Genomic DNA, 23,833 nt, shown 5'->3' with positions numbered 1-23,833 from the left:
GTTAGTGTTTGCCTGGTATGTCCTTTTCCATTCTTCTTTTTTTCAATATTTCTCTGTCCTTATGCTTCAAATGTGTTTCTTGTAAATAGCACTTAGCTAGAGTCAACAAAAATTCAACCTGACAATATGTCTTTTAATAGGTATTTCTAACCCACTTATTTGTAATTATTTTTATATTTGGACTTGTTTCTATCATTTATGTTTACTACTTCAATTTGCCCCATTCTTTGTTTTTTAATTCTTTCCCACTTTAAAAATCTGATGTTTACATCTCCCATTTTAGCACCCTCTCAGTGGACAAATGTTCTCTCTCCCTTCTCAGTGCTTATCACATGGATATTGCTTTGCATTTTAATTCTTGTTATTATGAAGATAATTTCTCCTCTTATTCTTTGGTTTTGTGGTTTTTTAGTTTTGTTTTTTGACACCAACAAACTTTATCAAGGTATTTAAAGACTCTTACTGCACATAGCTCTGGTAGCAGCTTCTGGATTTGGTTTTCCTATTTAATTATTTCAACCAAGTGTTTTACGTGTATGACTTGTGTGTCAATCCTTCTGAGGTCTTGTATATTTGAAAATATTTTTATAATATCTTTTCATTTGAATGATAATTTGGATGGATACAAAATTCTAAGTTTAAAGTTCTTGGTCTTTTAATATATTTAGAGGATTACTCTATTTATGCTTGTATCTAATGTTGCTCCCCAAAAGTAAGATGTCAATGTGATTCTTGTTCTTTTTTATATGTTTTACTATTTCTTTCTGGGAGCTTTTAGAGTTTTTTCCTTGTTTTTAATGTTCTTAAATTTCATTATGCCTCTTCTGTCAGTTTTTCCTCATCTCTCCTATTTAGTATTCTATCATCTGTTGAATGCTGAAGACTTTCTTCTCTAATTCTGATTATTTTATCTCTATTATTTCTTTAAAGATTTTCTCCTCCTCCTTTTTACTTATCTCTCTCAAACTCCTATTATAGGAATTTGGGCACTTTTACTTTTAACTCCACATATCTTAACTTTTTTTCTTTTTTTTTACGTTTTCAATTTATCTTCCCATTTCCTTCTGTAAAGTTCCATAATCTGATCGCCTAGTTTTTTAATTCATTCTTTAGCTGCACCCATTTCACTCCTTACCCTATATAGTTGCATTCTATATTTCAACCATTACACCTAAATGGTTCTACTTGGTTCTGTTGTATTATTTCATATTCTTCCTCCATATTATTAACATCTTCCACTTATCTCTTTTAGTATGCTCACTTTGCTGACTTTTAAATTTTGGACTGTCTATTCTAAACTCTCCTAATGGTGTCTGAAATTTGGCCTGTGATCTCATCTTTCCCAGGGAGTACTGGCTCCTTGGGAGGACAGGGCATGGTTCTAAGGTCAAATCCAGGCCCTCAGCCCAGGAGCTCAAGGAAGAGTAGGGGTAAGAACTTTAGGCACCACAAACCTGCCCCCTCCAAGCTACTCCACAGTCTAGAGTTTCATCCTTATCAACTTTCTCCCAGGAGAAACAACCTTCAGATGAGGCACTCCTAAAAACACAACCCTCCAGTCCTAGCATTTGGAGTTCAACAGGTAAGGAGTCAATGCCAAAAACCAGTCAATTCCCACCCATTTTCCTTAGCTCCTCACTCAAAACAGGGCTTCAGTACTGCTCTGATTTTATTTCTTAGACCCCTGTGAGGGGACAGGCATCAATGTCCCAAGGCAAAGGAAGACAAGCAAAAGGGGAACTTGGGTTTTTTTGTCTTCCTACTTTAACATCCTGTCCTGGCTCCAGGCTGTCGCCTCACCCACCATACGCAGCAACTCAAAATGAATCCTTCATCTTCCCAAGGGCTTCTCATGCTGATTCTCTGAATCTGGTATCATGAGGTTTTTCTCTAAAGTTATTCTAGGTTTAATCTTCAGAGAAGATGAAGTAATCTGTGCTAATTCAGCATCTTGGCAGGAACCAGAACCTTCTCTAGCAGGCCTTTCCCTGGGTGGTTTTTGACAATTAACTCAAAGAGATTTAAAGAGCTGAGTGACACTGCTATGTTGAAACTCCTTCCATTCCCATCTACATATTTACATAAGGTTCTAGGTGCCTACATCTTTAAAAACTAAAACAACAATACAATTGAAACTGAATGCTGTCTCTTTCTAACAATAAGTAATAGTCAATCATGGATGAATAAAGTTTTTGGGGTGGGGAAATGCAGCCCTCTCTATCCAGTACAGAGATGCATTTCCAATATAATTGTACTTGTGATACTTAATAATTATAGCAAATTATAATTATGTTCTCTTGATCAATTATGTACTAATAATCATAATGATAAATCATCATTAAGTAATTTTTAAACATTTAGAAACTTAAAATCACAGCAAATAAAAACAAAATTAAATATGTATTTGAACCTTTTTCTTGCAAGATGAGACAAATTATAGGATGATTAATAAAAACCTTTCAGCAAAAATATATATTAGGATAAAATTTTGTGAAAGAAGTGGAATAGCAACAGAAATTCAAAGAAAAGAATGAATAACCTATAGTTCCTGTTAAAGAAGAGACTGATCACAAATTTTTACAAATGGATAAGATGAATGTCTTATTCATGTAAAAACAATATTAGTTTTATTTTTAATTATCAATATTAAGGAAATTATATCCTTTGCAATTAATTAAATTTAGGGTGAAAATTTTTTAAGCTCTACCTAAAAACATCCTAGGAGATTCACCATTTTTTCAATACTCTTTTTGGAATTACTCAAGCATAAAAGTTTGAATATACTGTTCCAAAAAACACCTCACTCTTTTTCTAATCTATGAAACCAGCAATTCTTCTAGACTTTTTGTCTTTCCCAGTCACCTGAAAAACAGTTTTGAGTCCTTGTACTCCTTTATCTAATATTTCTACTTAGTTGAAAAACTGTTGATTCTCTTCCTAACATCTGATTTTCCCCCTCCTTTCTGTTCCACTCTCTTTGCCTGAATTCTAGTCTTCATCATCTCACCCAAGTCCTATTTCAGTGCTCCAACTTCGTTTTTTAAAAAATATTTATTTATTTGAGAGAGAGAGAGAGACAGAGAGAGCATGTGGGCAGGGGGGTGTGGGGAGGAAAGGCAAAGGGAGAGGGAGGGAGAGTGAATCTCAAGCAGACTCCCCACTGAGTGTGGAGCCCAACATGGGGCTTGATCCCACGACCCTGAGATCATGACCTGAGCCAAAATCAAGAGTCAGATGCTCAACTGACTGAGCCACCCAGGCGCCCCAGTGCTCCAGCTTCTGCTTGCCACCAAGCAAGCTGTACCACACACACTTTTGCCAGGTTATTCTTCCTGAAGTTCTGTCTGTCTTGCCAGCAATACATCTACCAGCCCACTAACTGATGGAGCTGACCTGTGAGGAGTCTCAGACACTTGCTACTTGTCCCCAACCTGCTCCAATGCCCATCCTGTTTCCACTGAGACCCTGACTCCTACTTTACTCTCTCTTCATCAAGATCTTGCTTCTGCCCTTAAGCCATGACCTGTGTGTAAGGCTCTCTCAAGACCTTCAACTCAGATTTACTCCTGGGGGTTTTCCAGCTTCTTATTCTCTTAGGCAGGACACTCCATTAGAATAGGTGTTCTCTTCTCAGAATCTAGCCCACAGACCTCATCCAAGTCCACCCAAGTCACCCTATAAGGATCAGAGGGACAAAGGAGAAACTCAAGTAGGTTCAGCTGTGATCAGGGTCCTGCAGAGCCTTCCAGTAGCAACCCACTGTCAAACAAGCCGAACATAAAGTCTCCTCCAGATAAGTCAAGGTCTAGAGTAAAACAGTTCTAACCTGCCTTTACAGCTTAATTTCCCACTACTTCCCCACATGTCTTCTATGGTTCTAGAAAAACAGAATTACTACTATACTTCATGTTCTCTGAATATATTGCACATTTTTTTCTCTATATATCTTTGTAAAGTTCTTCCTATCTAGAATCCTCATCCTTCTTACCACAACTGTAACACGAATTTCTACTTTTACCTGCTCTTTCAGAGCCAGGTCACACATTACCTTCACTTTAAGTAGTTTTTATAATCCCCTAAAGGAGATGATAGCTCTCTTCTTGAAAACCTAGTACTACTACTACATGATATGGTACCACATTATATGGCACTATACCGTACATTGTATCATATTGTATTATATAGTATTATACAGCACAGTATATATAAAATATATATTTTTATCTTTATAGAACACGTGTCATTATATACTTACATATAACATATAGTGTATTTTACATATTATTTATGTTTATATATACACACACACATTATTATATACTCATTCACTGCCTGTATTTTTATTTTAAACCCTCTATTAGGCTGTGGGCAACCTGTGCACAGGGGCTGTGCCAGACTCATCCCTGTGTCCTCCGCAGCACATAGTAGTTATGCAATAAATATTTACTGAATTATTAACTATCTACCTCTCATTGGATAGTGAATAAATCTCCAAGGTTCCTGGTTCATGAGCTGCTTTGTAACATAATTTTTATAGAAACCTTCGTTAAATAGGACCTTGACATATTCATATACATAAGATAATTCACAATTTAAGAATAACTAAATATAGTAAAATAAAGGTAAGAGTTTTGACATATTTAGGATGAAAGTATACAGTCAGAAAAAAATGGCCCACAATTAGGCATCAGAAAAGTTTCATTCTCTTATGTAGAGTGTATATGTTAAGGCTAATTGTATATGTTAAGGAATTAAGGCTAATTGTCAAAAGCTAATGACAAAAACCTGGATAATAACTTGTAAAAAGAAGGGCCTTGTTCACACACTAGGAAAGACCATTCTGAGATTAGACCCCACACCTTGATGACAAGTGCCTTCACAAAGTGTGACCATAAAAAAAAGTATATTGTACTTTGTGGTAAATTACTTAAGGAGGGAGACTGCATTTTATTCATCTTTGAACCCCAATGGTACCTGATGGATTAAAATCCAAAGATACTTGTTAAAATGAATAGACATTTAAATGACTGCTGTCCCATTTAAAATAAGCCACCTTGCAAGACTGATGCACTATAACAATAATTTCCTTCATTTCAAAGAGTGTACATTGTTCTCTACCATCTATGACCACAAGTTACAACTTTTTAGCCTGAGATTCAAGTCCTCTCACAATTCTCTTTCCATTTTTATAAGTTTGTTTCCCACTTCTTTCCTTCAAGCATTTTCTCTCCCAGTCAGATTGAACTTCCTGATTTTACACTTGCTTGCCTCTGTTATCTCTGGTCTTCTTATGTCATTTATCATTTTCTTCATTGATCGTATCTTTTACACAGCTTGTCTCTCTTACCAGGTTATAAGTTCCTTATATCAGAGACCATATCCTATATATCTTTAATGATATTTTATTTTTTACCTAGCACAACATGGTAGACACACACACACACACACACACACACACAAAATCTGTCAAAGGAATTACCGAATGTATAAATAAAACTGAAAGAGCTCAAATCTGGAAACTATGACAAGCCATAGAAAAAAAATATTTCCTTAATTTATAGTTGCGTTCTTAAATATAAGTAGGCATTAAAAATACCTGGGAAACTTGTTAAACATGCAAATTCCTGGTGTTATATGTCATAAGGGGACTTGAAGGAATACCAAGAAGCAACTGTAATTGCCTAATAAGATGGAATAAACTCCTGAGCCACTGTTGAGAGGAAAGAGGACAGGAAGGAAAAAACAGACTCAAGAGGATTGCAGGCACACTCTTGGCCATGGGAGTCATCATCAAACTCTTCCTTTGTAGGAAAGTCATTTCTTGGCTGGTTTTCCTTACATCTAATCTTTGACTTTTGAAATCAGGATGACCAATGTGTTTATTTTAAGTTCCATTCACTTAAATGTATATAGAGAAGCTATGACTATTTTTCTCAGAACACTTTGCAGATATATACCATATTTCAAAATGCACAATACATAGGCTGAATCATAAAAACTTTTTATCCAATAAAGCTCTTTGAAAAAATGTCACTATATGTTAGATATTGCAAAAAATAAGCTCTGGTTATAAAGCAGCCAGGTGCTGAGAGAAGTAACGTATTCTTTTTAGATTATTTCAAACAGAGGATATGAATTACAGGAAGGCTTCAAGTGGCTAAGAAGAAAAGAGTTTTGCCTTTCAGAAGTTTATAAAATGCCAGTATTCTAAACTTCATACACTGAACTCCTTAGGGTAGTCCGATATAGTACACGCTATCTGTCACTTCTCTATCCATTTGGCAAAGACTACATAGAGACAAATGTTACAGAGGCTCAAAAATGGAGACTTCTGAAAAAATGACCAAAGCCAGAAATAAAGTTGTACTAATTAGAAAACAAATAATTAAATGGCCAAACCCGAATGTTATGTGCTGCTGAAAAGAGAGAGATTTCTAAGGCACACCATCTGTTTTAGTTTTTGATTTTGCTGTACTACAAATCTCCTCAGAATGGTTTTGCAAGGATCTAGCTGCTAGCTCATTTGCACAATTACTTTAGGCCAGAAAGACTTATTGCACAGAATCATTTGGAGATCAACACATTCACAGAAGAGGGCAGATATAACCCAGCTTTCAGTGAAGACTGGTTTTTTAGTCCTTCAAGGAAAAAATATTATTCAAAACAATGACTGGAAATTGCCAAAGGAAAACTAGAGAGTTGAAAAGAGGAGTGATATCACTATAAGTTTCTGATAGGTATCTAAACTTACCTGGGCCCTCAGGGTCACCATCAACCCCTCTGTTGGCCAGTCTAATGGAAACTCTTCATCTCGTCTTGACATCTTGGCAGCATTTATCGGGGAGCTGACTGTTCTCACTTTCTCCAACATTCTTCTCACCTAACTTTGCTGGCACCACTCTCCCGATTTTCTTCTCTCCACATCGGCCATCCCTTCTCAGCCCCCATGGCTGGTGTCTCCTCTTCTGAATGTTGTAGTATCCAATGGCAGGCTGCTGGGGCCTCTTCTCCTTTCTGTCTTTTCTTCCTAACTTATCTTTGCAGCCTAATGACTTTACATGGCATCTATACACTCATGATTCCCAAATTTATATCTCCAGCTCGGACTTCCCCAGTTCCAGACTCATATATTCGATTATCTATTTAATATTTCCACTTGGATGCCACATGGGCATCTCAGACTTTGCATATCTAGTATGGAACTCTTGATCTACCACCCTCACCCTGGAAAAAAACCCTATTTTTCCCACAGTGTTCCACATCTCAGTAAATGGCACCATCATGGTCCCACCAGCTATTACAGCAAAATCTGGAAGTCATCCTTGATTCCTCCCTTATCCTCATTCCTCATCTAAGCCACCACCAAGTCCTGTCAACTATATCTAAAAAACATACTGCATTTATTACTCTCCAACTCTGTTGCTACCACCCCATCCAAGCCACCACCATTCTGCAACAATGCCACTACAATGTAAGCATACCAGCAACAGTACGTTGCACTGTGTCTAGCAAATAATAGATGTACAATAATATTTTCATAGATGAATACTGCTTAGCAATAGTTCCCAGGTGTCTTTAGAAATCTCCAAACTCAGTTCTCAGACATTTTCTGAGATACCTACAGACCTATTCACTTATTGAATCATTCACTCATTCAACAATTATTGAGTATAGATTAATGGTATTAGGCCCAATAACATATCTGACAGTGTCTCAAAGATGACAGAAGTTTGTTTCCTGCTCATGAAAAAGTCTGGAGGTGGGTAGTCAAGGGCTGGCACGGGGGCTCTGTGAGCTAAAAGCCCTGCTTCCTTGCATCCTGTTGCTCTGCCATCCTCAGTTTATGGATTCCACTTTATGGTCTAATATGGCTAGTCAAACTCCAGCCATCCCATCTGTATTCCATTCACCGGGAAAGAAGATGCACCTGAGGAATGCCATATGCCCTCCATTCAAGGACACTTCCCGAAAATTGCTCCTACTTCTGCCATCATGATAACTAACAAAAACTGGGGATAACCAGCAATGAAGACTAGATAGCAGTGTTTCCAGCTACAAGTGAGGATCCTCGTTACCAGAGAACAAAAAGAGGATAAATATGGAGAGGTAAGTAGCAGCTTCTTCCAAGGTTCCTATTGTGACCAGGTAATGCCCTGGTATAGGAATACAAAGCTCGGTAAGATACAGGGTCTATGCTGAAGGCAATAAGTCTGATGGGGGAAGCAACATGTAAATGAATAATTACTCAAGATTTCAGGCCAGGTAACAGCCACTCTTAGAAGATCTTGGTTTTTCTAAGTCCCCAAAGATTCCTTGCATCCAAAGAGTTGAAAGAGAAGTGGACTCTTCCAGGCTTTACGTCACTTGTCTAAACAGACTGTTTCAATATTAGTTTTCATACGGGGCATTTCCCAGCTGTCCTCTACCAGACTTGATACAGTCCTGGCATGGAGCAAGGAAGAGTTCATTTAAGCCTCTATAAACATATATAAACAACTGTGCTAATAGTTTTAATAGTTTGAAAATACCCATTTCAGAAATGTGTTAAGACTCAATAATTTTTTAACTTGTCAGAAGATGAAACTAATTGGCTGTTTTAGGACTATATATAAACTACAAGACCAAATTAAAAAAAAAAAAAAAAGCAATGGTAGCATGTCAAAAAGAAGTAATCTTGTAACTTACTGTTATCCACTGGTTATCTAGTAGTTCCTTAGCTGTGATTCTGTGAGCAGGATCTACTTTCATAAGCTGTTTCAAAACACTTTTAGCTGCAAATAAGGGGAAATCCTGAAAATCTTATCTTAACTACAATTAATACCATACATTTTCCAGTTTATTTAGGATTAGGTCTATATGACATGAAGGGAAGATTCCAATTATAAAATAAATATCATCAGAATAAATGGCTAATTAATAAAGTTTCAGGCCTAAAGTGAGGTTTTATTGCCTGGATTTGCTGGTTTATGATCTACAGTAAAACTGGGCTGGATGATCAGCAACTTCCTCTTCAATTTTTATTATGTAATTTCTGTTTTTGTTGGAAGTTTTGACTACAACAATCACAGTGAAGAGATCACTATTCCACAAGTAAATAGTGTTTATTTCTACAAGTAAATTTAATGATGAAACAGAGATTGAGAGTATTTGAATTATTGGCCAAGTTTTTTATATTACATACATTTGCTTTAGTAAATAATGACAGATCTATACTTACCACAATCACTTATGGACTCCCAGACTGGATCTTCAAAATGTAGTTCTCCCTTTCTTATTAGCTCAAAAAGCTTCTCTTCTGAGCTTGCCAAAAACGGTGGTTCTCCACATAATCTACAACAAAGGCAATCATTTTGTTTAGATTCTTTTTAAATAATCAAAATGAAGCTTTTAAAAATTAAGTTTCCATAGAACTTGGAAATAGTGGTGCTTCAAATTTAAGTAAAGGATAGCTAGAGGTGGGTATCTCTCTCTGGATGTAGAAATGGGAGCAAAGGAGGTTTTGCAAGATCAGTGATAGGACCTTATATACATTGAAATCTCCAGATCTGCACATGACCCAAAGGTCTTCCAGATGGGGAAAACTAAGCTTAAATAGGACCAAAATACAAGCAGGTGTGTGATTTTAAGTGCACAAATAATAGTGGAGATATACTTCAATGTGAGCAAAGGTAAGGTAGTACTTAAGGTACATAATTCAAACTGGACTTAGGGGAAAATATATTGAGTCATCAGAGTCCAGTGAGAGTTTTCAGAGTCTAATGATCCTGTAAGGGTTTTATCCATGGTAAAATACTATACCAATGTTAGTAAAAATAAACTAAGAATAACCCTGGGGTCTATAGGCTCTGAGTCAAAGCCAAAAATCCATTAAAAAGGCAACAACTCTTCAAAAATGGTATACAAAATGAAGACAGTCTGGATGATGATGATTTGACCCTTCAGTCTGGAATGAAAGCTGAGCATACATAATGACCAATATCAGTAAAACCACCAGCAGTATGTATGAAGTAAACTTGGGCTTGAGGCACATTCTGTAATACAGGGACTGTGTGTGTTCAGAATCTTGTAAAAGGAAGTACTGTATTGGAGCGCCTGGGTGGCTCCGTCCGTTAAGCCTCCAACTCTTGATTTCGGTTCAGGTCATGCATGATCTCAGGGTCATGCGATTGAGCCCCGAGCCCAGAGACGGCTTCGCACTGAGTGTGGAGTCTGCTTGTCTCTCTCCCTCCCCCTCAGCCCCTCCCCACCTCGTGCACATGTGTGCGCTCTCTCGCTCTAAAATAAATAAATAAAAAATATTTTTTTTTTTAAAAAAAGGAAATTTTGTACTGTATTTTAGAAAAAGCATGGCAAGCCTGTGCTTCAGTAAGTAATCCGGTCCAAAACTGCAAGAACTTGCTTAAAAGTTGAGTTCAGTTCCTCAGAATACATTCTGGACAAATGTTAGCTATCATCTTTACTGTCAACCCCAACAGCTGAGTACAGCCCTGTAGCCAACAACCAGATTTTCCCAATGACAGCCAGACAGAAGCTGGACCTGGGCTCGTCACAGAGGCCACACTGTATGCCTGTTCTTCAACTCTCAGGATTAGATTTTTCCACTTTATTACTGAGAGAATAAAATGATATAATCCCATTATACTTCCCAAATGCTAGCCTATTATGTACATAAGTATATGACCTCTAAGCCTCCTAGCAGTTAGATTTTTACTGATTTTTAAAGTTCCATTTTTAAGTTCTTTTAAAATCTTTGCCATGAACATTTTTTGAATTAATCTAAATTTAATAAATATTTTATATGATAATGAGGACGATGATGACGATTTCCTAGGGGAAAAAGTTGCTTTCATCCTTGTAGTTTATCAACCTAGGCTGGAAAACAGAGTTTTTCATTTGCAGTAGCTTCTTGTTAAGAGATCAGTATTTATTGTTCTGCAATCTCTTATTTTAATACTTTTTATTTCTCCAGCTCGTTCTGACCTTCCTCTCTCTGATCTTATTTGCCTCACTAGTGTTTAGTTTTAAAATGCAATAAAAAAAAAGTCCAGAAAAATGGTCTTACCTACAATTACTATCTATTATAACAAGTACAGGCCAGCAAAAGCCCAGCTCATTGAGTCTGTTAACAACCAGTGATATGCACATTCACCAATTTCTTAGCTGTTCCTGCATTGCCTGACTAGCATGCAACTATAGCTTAAGGGCTGTGTTTAAAAAATCCCACTTTTTTCTGTCCTTTGCAATTTTACTTTCACAAAATGTATCTAATGGTTGGTCAATCAGCAGCATATGAAATTTTATGACAGCAATTTTCTGCACATCCAGAAAAGGGAATCCAAGACATGAAAAATGCCTCTAAAGCCTTTCTATTATTTTCTGTTGCCTATGTCATAGGAATCACAACAACAAGGATAGTACCCGTGAAGAGTATTTATGTTAATTTCACCTTGAGAAAGTATGTTATCATTGTCCAATTAAGCAGAAATAAATCAGGGGTAACTGATAAACAAGAAAATAACCCCCCTGGAGAAGGTAATATGTTTATGCCCTTGGTGAAAGAAATTATCTGTAAGAACACCGGGCTCAGGCAAATTAATGAATAGGCACTGATTAGCTAAGTAAGAGACTACCGTAAAGGAAAAAAAGATGTCATTATGATGATATGCAGCCGTGCTCTGAAGCAGAAAAATTAAAATTATATCTTTAAGAAGGAGAAAAAATTTTAGGTATGTACTACACTATCACTTTCTTTAACAACAAATTCAAACTAAGCAGCAGCAAACACCACATGAATTGTGTAATAATAGATTACATATATTATGTTTGACTTGTCTGGAAATTCTTACAAGTATAAAACACAATTAAAATAGTGATATTTTTAATTAAAAATTAAGGCTCAGAATTTTTACGGTATGATTCTAATTAGCACAAGACAATGATCAAAAACTTTGTGAATACGTTTATACTTTATGCAATCTAAGCAGTGATGTGTGTTGACCATCTGAGTTACAGCTACAATCACATCTTCCAATTTCTACTGCCTGTGTATTCCATTTCACAGCACTGTGAAAATGTAACTACTCTGATGTCAATATTTAGAAATGATCTGGAAGAGGTAGTGCACAGTGAAATCTTCAATATGACCATAAAACTAATGTTGCATCCGTGTAAAAATGTTCATACTCACCACAAGGCAGAACAATGGCCACTAACTTTTCAGAACACCTCTTAGACAATTCGCTTTAATTCAATTTAACAAACGTATATTGAGCACTGACTACATGCCTCCTATTGTACCAGATACGAGGGATGCAAAGATGAATAACATAAGATCTCTGTCCTTCATGGAATTTAGAGCAAGGAAAACAAAAACAGAGAAAAAAAATATACATAATCTAATAATTATATTACAATAGTATAATCTAATTTTTAAAAATGCTATAAGAACACAGGAAAGTGAACAAGTCTGTCCAATTCACACATGTGCAAACTTTCCTGATGAAATATTTTGTTTTTCTTTCAGTGTTATTGTTTTGCATGCATTTTTTGCATGTTGCTTTAAATCCTCTGTGGAGTGTGGAAATGTATATACATGATGAATGCAGTAACTCTGCTGGGGTAGATAGGAGTTAGGGAAACAGAAGGCGTTAATGTTTGAGCTGGAGGGCCCAGGAGAAAGGTTAGTAGAGAAGTAAAAACCATTGTAAGTGGAAGGAACTGCATGAGCAAAGACTCAGAGACATGTGATACAGGGTATGTGAATCATGAAGAATGGTCTAGAGTTGCTGCACATACAGCAGGCGCATGGGATACACAGCTAGCCCGAGACTGGAAAGGCATGCTGGAGCCAGGTCATGGGAGACTTGCCGTCATGCCATGCTGGGAGGCTCTGACATTCTTCTATAACAAGGCAGAATTATCAGAGGTTGGGAATCAGAAAAGTAGTACAATCAGATGGTGATTTAGAAAGATAATCCTGACAGCAATGTGAAGGATGAACTGGGGAAGGAGACCGGAGGCAGGGAGAACAGTCAGACTGACATTGTAATATTCTAGAAGATGGGTCATCAGGAGAAATGATACAAGTGAGGAGAAATGATACAAGTGAAGAGAAATGAAGGAAGAGGTGAGGACACTGCAAAGGAAAAATGAACAGGACGTGGGGTTTGATGGAATCTTGAGAGTGAGACAGAAGGAAGAGCCAGAAACAGCGATGTTTTCAGGAGCAGTAAGAGGATTGGAAACTATAGAATAGTCCCCAGATCCTGGGCTGAACTCCTGTCTAGTTAGTGTTCACTTCTCACATATGCCAGGGCCATAGGGCAGCTAAGTGCCAGGCCCCAGTACCTCTCTCTATCCGATGGGCTATAACTGAATCTCTGGAGAAAGTACAAAGAAACTTCCTGGTCTGTAACAAAAGATCAGAGAGGTGTTAAGCAAGCTTTTCCACTTGGCTCAGGTATTGTAGCATTTATAGGTCCATGAAAAGCAAACCTGTATGTTATAAATTTATAGTATTAAAAAACTATCTAATGGATGTCGCTGACAATTAATAAGAGAGCTTTTAGAATGGCTTCCCAATTGTTTTTTCAGTCACTTTTTAAAAACTATATTGCCGAGTTTTCATTTAAAATCTATGTAATTCTAGTCTGCTGTTAGAGACTATCAATTCATTTTATTTTTATTTATTTATTTATTTATTTATTTTTAAAGATTTTATTTATTTGAGAGCGAGAAGGAGAGAGAGAGAGAGCATGAGACGGGGGAAGGCAGAGGGAGAAGCAGGCTCCCCACTGAACAAGGAGCCCGATGCGGGACTCGATCCCGGGACTCCAGGATCATGACCTGAGCCGAAGGCAGTCGCTTAACCAACTGAGCCACCCAGGCGCCCCTATCAATTCATTTTAAACTGCACATTTAGCAGGCTACTTACAGAAGGTACATTATGACACCTATGCTCCAAATGTCACACTGCTGGCTATAGTCGTGGGCATTGATAACTTCAGGGGCTGCCAAATAAGCAGAAATGAAATAATATTAATAATACAATAAATGAAGTTTAAATGCTTAAACACAAAGCATGAAAAATGTGCTGATGTGTTGTAATTTATTCCCCCACAGGGAAAAAGAGAACCAACAGCAGATGTTAAATGAATAATGTACAGGCCTGAACAATTGATGTCACTGTACCCTCACTCCTGTCATTTAGCTTCTAATGGAACGATGGCATAAACTGTGTAACTAAATGTACTGCTCTCCATTCCTCTGAAATTGTTAAGAAATGATTTTGCAAAGATTGTGTAGTTATAGTAGAAGACAACAATATCTCAGTTCTTTTCCCAAAATAGAATTGAATACATGCCTTAAGTGGATATAATTTAAAGCAAGCCCAATATGTGGAAATCTGGATTCACAGAGAAACTAAGATAAATGGTTATAAATCATTTTAGTAAAATAATAATAATAATAACATCACTCCTATGACAGAATATGAATTATTTTCCACATTTTCTAAATGAGAAAACTAAGACAAAGAGAGAGCTCCTACAACATAACTGGATAAAAAAGCCAACTAGGACTAGGATCCGGGTACTCCTGATTCCCCAACTCTGTGCTCCATACTTTACAATGTGTTCACAATAGGGTTCCTTTAAACAATCTTCTCAAAGTAGTTGTGTGTGTCTGTGTGTGTAGTTTTTTGTTTTGTTTTGTTTTACTTTAAGGTAGCACATTTTAATGATTAGATTACTTTATAACGGCTGGCTTTTTAAATGGCTTTTAAAATGTCACATATGGTATTTCAGGAATAGTCTATTGTGCCTTTATGGCTAGGGGTCAAATATCTTTCTTTAAGGAAAAAGGAAGAATAAAACAGATGTAAACATAAAAATGAAATATAGGTGTATATATTTCAATAGAACTTTAATGTCTACAAAGCACTTTTTTATAAATTATGTTATTTGTGTAAATCATGTGAAGAATCTTGCGAGATGGGTATGTAGACATTCGGCTCACTTTGCCAGTGAGGAGACTAAGGTTCGGTGTATGAAGTGACTTGCCTCAAGTTACACAGCTACAGAGTGCCTCCCACATAAAAGGTGGTTTTATTTTAGAAAAGTTTCATTCTCCTGCCCTACACACACACACACACACACACACTCACACACACACTCACACACACCTTCTATAACTACTAAAAGCAAACAGCATTTCACTTCCTCTGCCTCTTGTCAAAGGAACTAAAAATCAACAAAAAGGAACCAAAAAGTAAAGAGAAGAAACAATGAGCAAAGGCTCAACAATAGGTAATTAACAAAACTGAGTTATTCATTTCCGTATCATTGAAAATTACTTAGCATTTTCCCCTAAGCAACTATTATTCCTTACCTCTACTTACACTCTTTAAATACTGAATCCCTAAAGGCCAAGTGGCTCTTGAACAGTGAGTCACTGACAAGGGCAAGTCTGTGACTAGCGTCCACACTGGGTGCCCTGCACAGCGGGGGCCGGGATGGCGGCCTGGGTCCCTCAGAGCCATCTTAACGACGGGGGGTGTTTCCACGTGCGCTGCCGTCACAGCTCTCACAGGAAGGCAGAGGCCACGGTAACAGTGCCAAGGAGCCATTTAGGAAGTCAGCAAAGCTCTACAAACCATCTGTCTTCTCTCTTGTTCTCTCACTTGTTATCAGTGTAGACAGCTAATAAGCAGGCATAAAACTCAGGGTGCTTGGATATATTTTCCCCATGTAACTACAGACCAGATGTCTTTTGCCAACAGGAGGATATGAACAGAATCTAAAGTAGCCTTTTCCCAAATAAGATAAAACAGTTTCAAAACTTAATACATCAAGGAGGCGAAAAAAAAAAACCCAAAAAACAAAAAACCAAATACAGAACTAGGTATACTCCTCGGCAATAAAAATGAATAAACTACTGATACGACATGGCTAAGTCTCAAAATCATGACATGAAACAGATGAAGACAGACACAAGAATGTATGCTGTCTGGTTCAATTTAAATAAAGTTCTAGACAAGCAAAATTAAGCTTTGGTGATAAAAATCATCAGTGGTTCCTGCGGTCTGGGTGGGAGACTAACAGAGAGGAACACAAAGGAATTTTCTGGGATGATAGAGATGTTCTATACCTTCATTGAGGTGGTGATTACATAAGCATATGCATTTGTCAAAAGTCATCAAACTTTGTACACTTAAAATTTGTGCATTTTATTGTATGCAAATTATACTTCAATAAAGTAAGATATTTTTCTAAAGAAATCTACAAAAGGTAGAAAAAGATTTGTCAAAGCCCTATCTTGGTGGATGACTTTAATAAATCTCTGTCTTAGAAATCAACAGAAGCAAACAAAATTAACAATATGGAAAGTTTAAATCACAAAGGTATCACATTTGATTTTATAAATACACACACAGAGAAATTTTTGTGGTCAACAAAGGAGGAATATACATACTTCCTAAATATCCAATGCAACATTTGCAAAAACCAACCATGTGTTCAATCACAAAAAACAATTTTAGAAGTTGAAAACCTTTAAGTCACAATTGCCTAGAACAATGAAGAAAACCAGACAGAAAAACCAAAAGGCTAGGAAAACTAACACATATTCACATGAAAATCAAATACATCCTAACAACCTGGAAAATTCTAAAAGCACTTCTAAATAATTCTTGGATTAAAGAAGACTAAAATGATAGACTATTAAGAAGTGAATAATAGTTAAAAAGAACACTGTCTAGCAAAAGAAATGGTCAAAGAAATACTCAGAGTGAAGAAAGAAATACTCAGACTGAACATAAATAACCATTTAACTTATGGAAGTTAAAAAATAAACCAAAAGAAAATAGAAGGAATCCAGAAAAATAAAAGCAGAAATTAATAAAAAAGTCAACCAAATAATATTAGACTTGAGCTGGTTCTTTGAAAGCCCAATAAATTGTCCTAACCACTAACAAATTTGATCAAGAAAAAAAATGATTATTATTATTATAAGAGCTTAAATTGAGCACTGTCAGGTATTGTGCTAAGCTCTTTACATATATTTTCTCATTTAATTCTCATGTCAACCTGGTAAGAAAGATCTTATTATTACTATCCTAAGTATATCCTCTCCCCTTCCCTGTTTTATTTTTCTTCCTTAGCACTTCTCTCTAACATCCCAGGTAATAGCAGACATTTTACTTTTTTACTTTGTTTAATGTTTGCACCAACATGACATTTTTATACTTTGTTCACTGTTATATTCCCAATACCCAGACCAGTCCTGACACAAAGTAGACCCTCAAAAATTTTTGATAAATGGATGACATAATCCCCATCATACAGATGTAGAATCACAACAAAAGCAGTTAAGTTGTTTGCCAAGGGCTCACCAGACTAAGTGACAGAGCTGGAATCCTGAGTTAGCCAGGTGATGTCACAGGCCATATTGCTTATCTTACATCACATGACTGTCTTAAAAAATATTAGGAATAATTAGGGCGATAGTCACAGATACATAGGAGAATCAGAAAGTTATAATATATGCATATTTATGTCATAAAACTTAAAATCTCAATGTAATGAACAATTTTCTAGAAAAACATAAATTATCAAAATGATTCAAAAAGGTGTGGAAAACTTGAATAACCCAGTATAAATTGAAAATATAATAGAAACTTGGGGCGCCTGGGTGGCTCAGCCATTAAGCATCTGCCTTCGGCTCAGGTCATGATCCCAGGGTCCTGGGATTGAGCCCCACATCGGGCTCCCTGCTCAGTGGGAAGCCTGCTTCTCCCTCTCCCACTCCCCCTGCTGGTGTTCCCTCTCTCGCTGTGTCTCTCTCTCTGTCAAATAAATAAATAAAATCTTAAAAAAAAAAAAAAAAAAAGAAAATATAATAGAAACTTAATCTACCAAAAGGTACCAGGGCCAAAAAAATTTTAAGGGGAAATTTCATCAAACTAATAATTTATTAATATAACAGATAGTTTCTGTTACTTAAGTGATTCATGAGCATGCTATTTTTTAAATGAGGCTAGAGTAACACTGACATCAAAAAAGACAAGGGCAGCACAAAAGAAAGAAAGCTACACTCAAAGCTCCTAAATAAAGTGGTGACAAACTGAATAAAGCAGTTTATTAAGCCAAGTGGAGTTTAATCGAAAAGTGCAAGGATGGTTCAACATTTTCAAAACCTATTAATGCAATTACTTCACTAATAAATTTAAAGAGAAAAATATAATCATCTCATAGGTACAGATTTGAATAGACATTTCATCAAAGAAGATTATGAACGACTAATAACTGCATGAAAAGATGCTCAACATCATTGGTCATTAGGAAAATTAAATTACCAAATTAAAAACCACAATAAGCTACTACTTCACACCCTCTACAGTGGCTATAATTAGAAAGAAAGGTAATTATCACAAGTCAACAAGGAGGGGTGCCTTGGTGGCTCAGTTGTTAAGCGTCTGCCTTCGGCTCAGGTCATGATCCCAGGGTCCTGGGATCGAGCCCCGCATTGGGCTCCCTGCTCTGTGGGAAGCCTGTTTCTCCCTCTCCCACTCCCCCTGCTTGTACCCACTCCCCCTGCTTGTATTCCCTCTTTTGCTGTGTCTCTCTCTCTCTGTCAAATAAATAAAATCTTTAAAAAAAAAAAAGAGTCAACAAGGATACAACTAAACTGGAACCCTCATACATTGCTAGTAGAAAGGTCAAATGCTACAGCCACTTTGAAAAAAACATTTGGCAGTTTCTTAAAAAGTCAAACATAAAGGGGCAGGTGCCTGGGTGGCTCAGTCGGTTAAGCGTCTGCCTTCAACTCAGGTCATGACTCAGAGTCCTGGGATTGAGCCCTGCATCGGGCTCCCTGCTGAACGGGGAGGCTGCTTCTCCCTCTGCCTGCTTCTCACTCTGCCTCTCCCTCCCCCAACTTGTGCTCTCTAATAAATAAATAAAATCTTTTTTAAAAAGTTAAACATAATTTACAACCCAGCAACTTCACTTCTAGGTAGCTACCCAAGGAAAATGTGTCCATGTTAAAATTTGTACACAAATGTTCATAGCAGCATTATCCATAATAGCCCCAAACTGGAAACAATAAACAAAATGTGGCATCGCCATACAACAGAGAACTGTTCAGAAATATAAAGGGATAGACTACAGGTACAAGAGGAAGATACTTCAAAAACATTACACTAAGTGAAAGAAGGCCAACATAAAAGACAACATATGGTATGACTTCCTTTAGATGAAATGTACAGGAAAGGTAAATATAGATTCGTGGTTACCTGGGGATTGGGATGGGAATGAGATGAAGGACAAATGGGCATGAGGCAACCTTATGGGGTAGAATTATTCTAAAACTGAAATGTGGTGATGGCTGCACAACTCTGTGAATTTAGAAAAATCACTGAATAGTACATTTTTTACGGCATTTAAATTGTACTTCAGTAAAGCTGTTAAAAGTCGCACTTAGAAAAATCATAAACGGTTGCTTTACAAAATATATTTAATCAGTAGCTTTAGGATGTACCATTTGATGGTAATAAAATTGGATAAGAAATGGAAAGAAGTAAAACACACACGATTTCAGCATGAGTTAACAAAACCAATAATTAAGTTTGGGGTATGATTACCTAAGAGATATAAACAACTATAAGAAGAGTCCAAAAAACCAATAAAAACTACCATCTTTAAAGATAAACTGTGAGAAAAATGCTAAAACAATGAAATTATTTGACCTAAGAAAAGAAAAAGTAGCTTGATCAGGGCCAGTAAGTCAAACTGTGGCAAAATCAAATTGCTTGAGTTTTTTTCTGTTTGCTTTTTTTTTTTTTTTTTTTTAAAGATTTTATTTATTTATTTGACAGAGAGAGACACAGCGAGAGAGGGAATACAAGCAGGGGAAATGGGAGAGGGAGAAGCAGGCTTCCCGTGGAGCAGGGAGCCCGATGCGGGGCTCGATCCCAGGACCCTGGGATCATGACCTGAGCCGAAGGCAGACGCTTAACGACTGAGCCACCCAGGCGCCCCTGTTTGCTTTTTTTAAATTGTAGTTGACGTACAACATTATATTAGTTTCAGGTATATGACATAGTGATTTGACATTTATGTACATTACTAAATGATCACCATGAAAAGTCTAGTTACTATACAAAATTATTACAATATTATTGACTATATTCCCTATGCTATACTTTACATCCCCATGACTTATTTATTTTATAATTGGAAGATTATACCTCTTAATCCCCTTTACTTATTTTGCCCATCCACCCCTAAACGACCAGTTTGTTCTCTGTATCTACAAGTGTCTGTTTCTGTTTTATTTTGTTTGTTCATTTGTTTTATTTTTTTAGATTCCACATTTAAGTGAAGTCATATGGTATTTTCTTCTCTCTGTCTTGTTTATTTAACTTAGCATAATACCCTCTAGGTCCATCTGTGTTGTTGCAAAAGGCAAGATTTCATTCTTTCTTAAGGCTGAGTAATAACACACAACCATACATACCACATCTTCTTTATCCATTCCTCTACTGATGGACACTTAGGTTGTTTCCATATCTTGGCTACTGTAAATAATGCTGCAATGAGCATGGAGGTACACACATCTTTCCAAATTAGTGTCTTCATTTTCTTCAGATAAATACTCAGAAGTGGAATTATTGTATCATATGGCATTCCTATTTTTAACTTTTTGAGGAACCACCACACTGTTTTCCATCATGGTTGCGCCAATTTACATTCCCTCCAACAGTGCACGAGGGTTCCTTTTCTCCTCATTCTTGCCAACATTTGTTGTTTCTTGTGTTGTTGATTTTAGCCACTCTGACAGGAGTAAGGTGTTATCTCCTTGTGGTTTTGATTTGCATTTCTCTGATGATGAGTGATGTTGACCATCTTTTCATGTGTCTGTTGGTCATCTATGTGTCTTCTTTGGAGAAATGTCTGTTCATGTCATCTGCCCATTTTTTTAATCGGTTTTTTTTTTGGTATTGAGTTTTAGGAGTTCTTTCAAGTCGTTCAAGTTTTAATTTACATTAGTGGTTCTACCTCTTTATATAGAAAGATCATTTTAAATCTACTAACTTACCCATATAGATAGGAGTTCCACATGTGGTCTGCAGCATGGCTTCACTCCTTCCATGCTTCTTCACTGCTAAGCCAAAATCAGTCACCTGGAAGAAAAAACCCAGTCACCTATTTTCCTGTCCCAGAGTTTACTCATTCTGAAGGCAGGAGTTCCACCACATTGTAATTGCTCTGTATTTAATTCAGAGATTCCTGTGGATGGAGGGGCTTTCCTTGTCTTACTACTAAGGACCTTGCTTTGGCTTCCCATCCACCCCTCTTTGTGAAGAAGAAACAAATCTGTGGTAAAGAGAAGCTTGGTTTCTCCTACCTGGAGCAAACACCCATGATATTGATTGCTCATTTCTTCTAATTAAACTTACCAGTTCAACATAGGAAGTTATATTTTGAAAGAAAGCATTTAACTTTTTCAGATAAAAAAGTTATTTTTAAAAACCTCTTTCATCGTAAAATACATTCTGGCCATAGTATGTTTATCGTCTATTTTTTCTGACACTCAAGCTATGTTCCAGTTTAAAGCACTTTTATAAATGCAATCATTATCCTTGTCAGAATTCACAGAAACTGCCCCTTTTTATAATTATTTATAAGACACTATCTCTGGTAATTACTATCTTTTCTTTACTATGACTTCCTTTGTGTTTCTAGAGTTTACTAATTAAAACAATTACTACACTATTAAAAACTACAAGAAGCAAATTAACAGGTCAAAAAGTAACCGTAGAGCTACAAATCCGCTGGAGGCCTGCTGCTGCAACTGCACTCTTTCTGCTCAGTTCCAAATCGGGGCCAGTACACATTCGGTTATTAAATATTCAGTATGTGCCCTTGGTCTTGTCTCCCAAGTTGGAACAGCCTTGGGCTGAAAGCAGAAAAACAGGCACATTTATTGATCATACAACCAAAGATAGGCTCTTGGTCCACAGACACTGAATGAAAAGTTTCCAGGGCCTTCTGGAATAAGAAAATGTTCCTATCAATATGTGATACCACTATTTTTCTAAATAGAAAAATCAATTTCTCCAGGAGTTTTCACAATTACCCCACTTTGAGCATTATAGTATGTATCCTTCTCCACAGAAAATCTACACAGATATCAAATATATAAAAGGTTTCATGATCAATTCAGTTCTTTAGAGAGCAATTATTCCTTCATTTACCAAATACTAAGTGAGCACATACTATGTTTTCAGGCATTACTCCAGGTACCAACAGTGAATAAAACATATATAATTCCTGCCCTCATAGAGTTTAAAATGAAAATATTCAAGAATATTTATTTACTTTGGTAAAACAACAATGCTGTTAAACCCACTTATATTACATAGGGATTTAGCTTCTACAACAGAGTGAGTTATTCACAGACAACATTTTATTCCTAAATTAACACATTCATATATTTTGAAAGCAGCCGCTATTAAAGTGCTAAGTAATAAATAATGTATCCTATCATTTATTTGACATTAAGGAACACTTAATTTGAATAAAATCTTGAAGAATAAACACTTGGCACATTAATTGTGCTTAGGACATAAATATTAATACCCAGGAAAATTTTCAATGAGAAATACAGACTTTAGCATTAATTTAATATCAAAGGCACAGCCAAGGTGTGTTTTTTTTCTAAATCTGTAACACATTTACATCAAATTACCAGGCATAATTTTGAAATTAATTAGAATTCAGAGCATCTGTTTGCTTGCTATTAACTAATGATTTAGAACTATCCAAATGAATATGTACTTTAAAAAAGATTCAATAGCACCATTTAACTTGTAAAATTATTCTTGTCAGTTACAACCTCTTTTGTAAAATTTTATTTTTTTTCTAGCACAAGCCACTTATTTTGCTGCTCAAAAGCTTCCAAAATGTATCTAAAAAGAGGACGTACTTTGCTACTTTGCTATCAAATTGTTTATAGGCAAATATTTACCATGATTTCTAATACCTTACCTTTATGTTTAAGTTCATTTCATTGTTATCATCAATAAAGCTGCTTTTAACCATTATGTTTTCCAGTTTTAGATCTCTATGTACTATATCTACCAAGAAAATAAACAACAAATCAAATGAATAGTGAAAAATGGAAAAATAGAGGGGACACAAATAGAACAGATAAATATATTTGACAAATTAATGTCCCACTGTTAAAAACTTCAAGGAGGGTCAAGCATAATTCTGCCCTGTTCCTTCCCTTATATTCCAATCCCTTTTCTTCACAGGTTTATCCTTAAGGAGGCATTTTCTTTGACTCCCTCCTCTTTCCCCATCCCCCTGCTGCCCTGGAGGCTTCTCTTTGTGACCAGTGGCCTGGTGAGTGGGCAGGTGGATCCTGCCCAAGGTCAAGCATTCCAGGCAGAGGGAGACAAAAGTAGTTACAAACCCAGTAAGGTTTCCTATATCCTTAGGTCTTCAAATAGAGAATTACTTACTTATTTCCATGCGTATGTTGTCAATCTACACATTTAACATCCTGCAACTTGACTATGTGGATACACACTACACTTATTTCAATATATTTTTCTATAACATGAGCACATACTTTCCTAGTCTTTATATGTTAAAATGAAAACAAACAAATGGAAACCCTGAGACACAAAATCTCCAGTTGAACATGTCAGACATCAGGTAGGATTTTTATGCGCATGCAAATAATCATGCACCAAGCACTTCTGTTGCAAATAACTAACTCAGTTCATATCCATAGCAATCATTTCCCTCCACGAAAAAAGTTACAT

At 36.4% G+C, this 23,833-nt stretch overlaps 1 protein-coding gene across 2 annotated transcripts in view; it reads right to left on the bottom strand.

The window, feature by feature from the left end:
* STK33 (serine/threonine kinase 33) overlaps positions 1–23,833 on the bottom strand; it is a 68,270-nt gene that overhangs the window by 30,248 nt on the left and 14,189 nt on the right. For both annotated transcript variants that reach the window (XM_032427375.1, XM_032427376.1), the window contains exons 6-10: positions 23,049–23,137; positions 21,097–21,181; positions 13,934–14,009; positions 9,218–9,330; positions 8,686–8,771 (exon numbers count right to left, since the gene is read on the bottom strand). In XM_032427375.1, coding sequence (XP_032283266.1) covers positions 8,686–8,771; positions 9,218–9,330; positions 13,934–14,009; positions 21,097–21,181; positions 23,049–23,137 — 449 coding nt within the window. The remainder of the gene's footprint in view (positions 1–8,685; positions 8,772–9,217; positions 9,331–13,933; positions 14,010–21,096; positions 21,182–23,048; positions 23,138–23,833) is intronic.

The sequence above is a fragment of the Phoca vitulina genome, unplaced genomic scaffold (genome assembly GCF_004348235.1).
Source record: "Phoca vitulina isolate PV1807 unplaced genomic scaffold, GSC_HSeal_1.0 scaffold36, whole genome shotgun sequence".
Classification (NCBI taxonomy): Eukaryota; Metazoa; Chordata; class Mammalia; order Carnivora; family Phocidae; genus Phoca; species Phoca vitulina.
The sequence above is the reverse complement of the archived record's forward strand: the minus strand, read 5'-3'. Positions and strand labels throughout refer to the sequence as shown.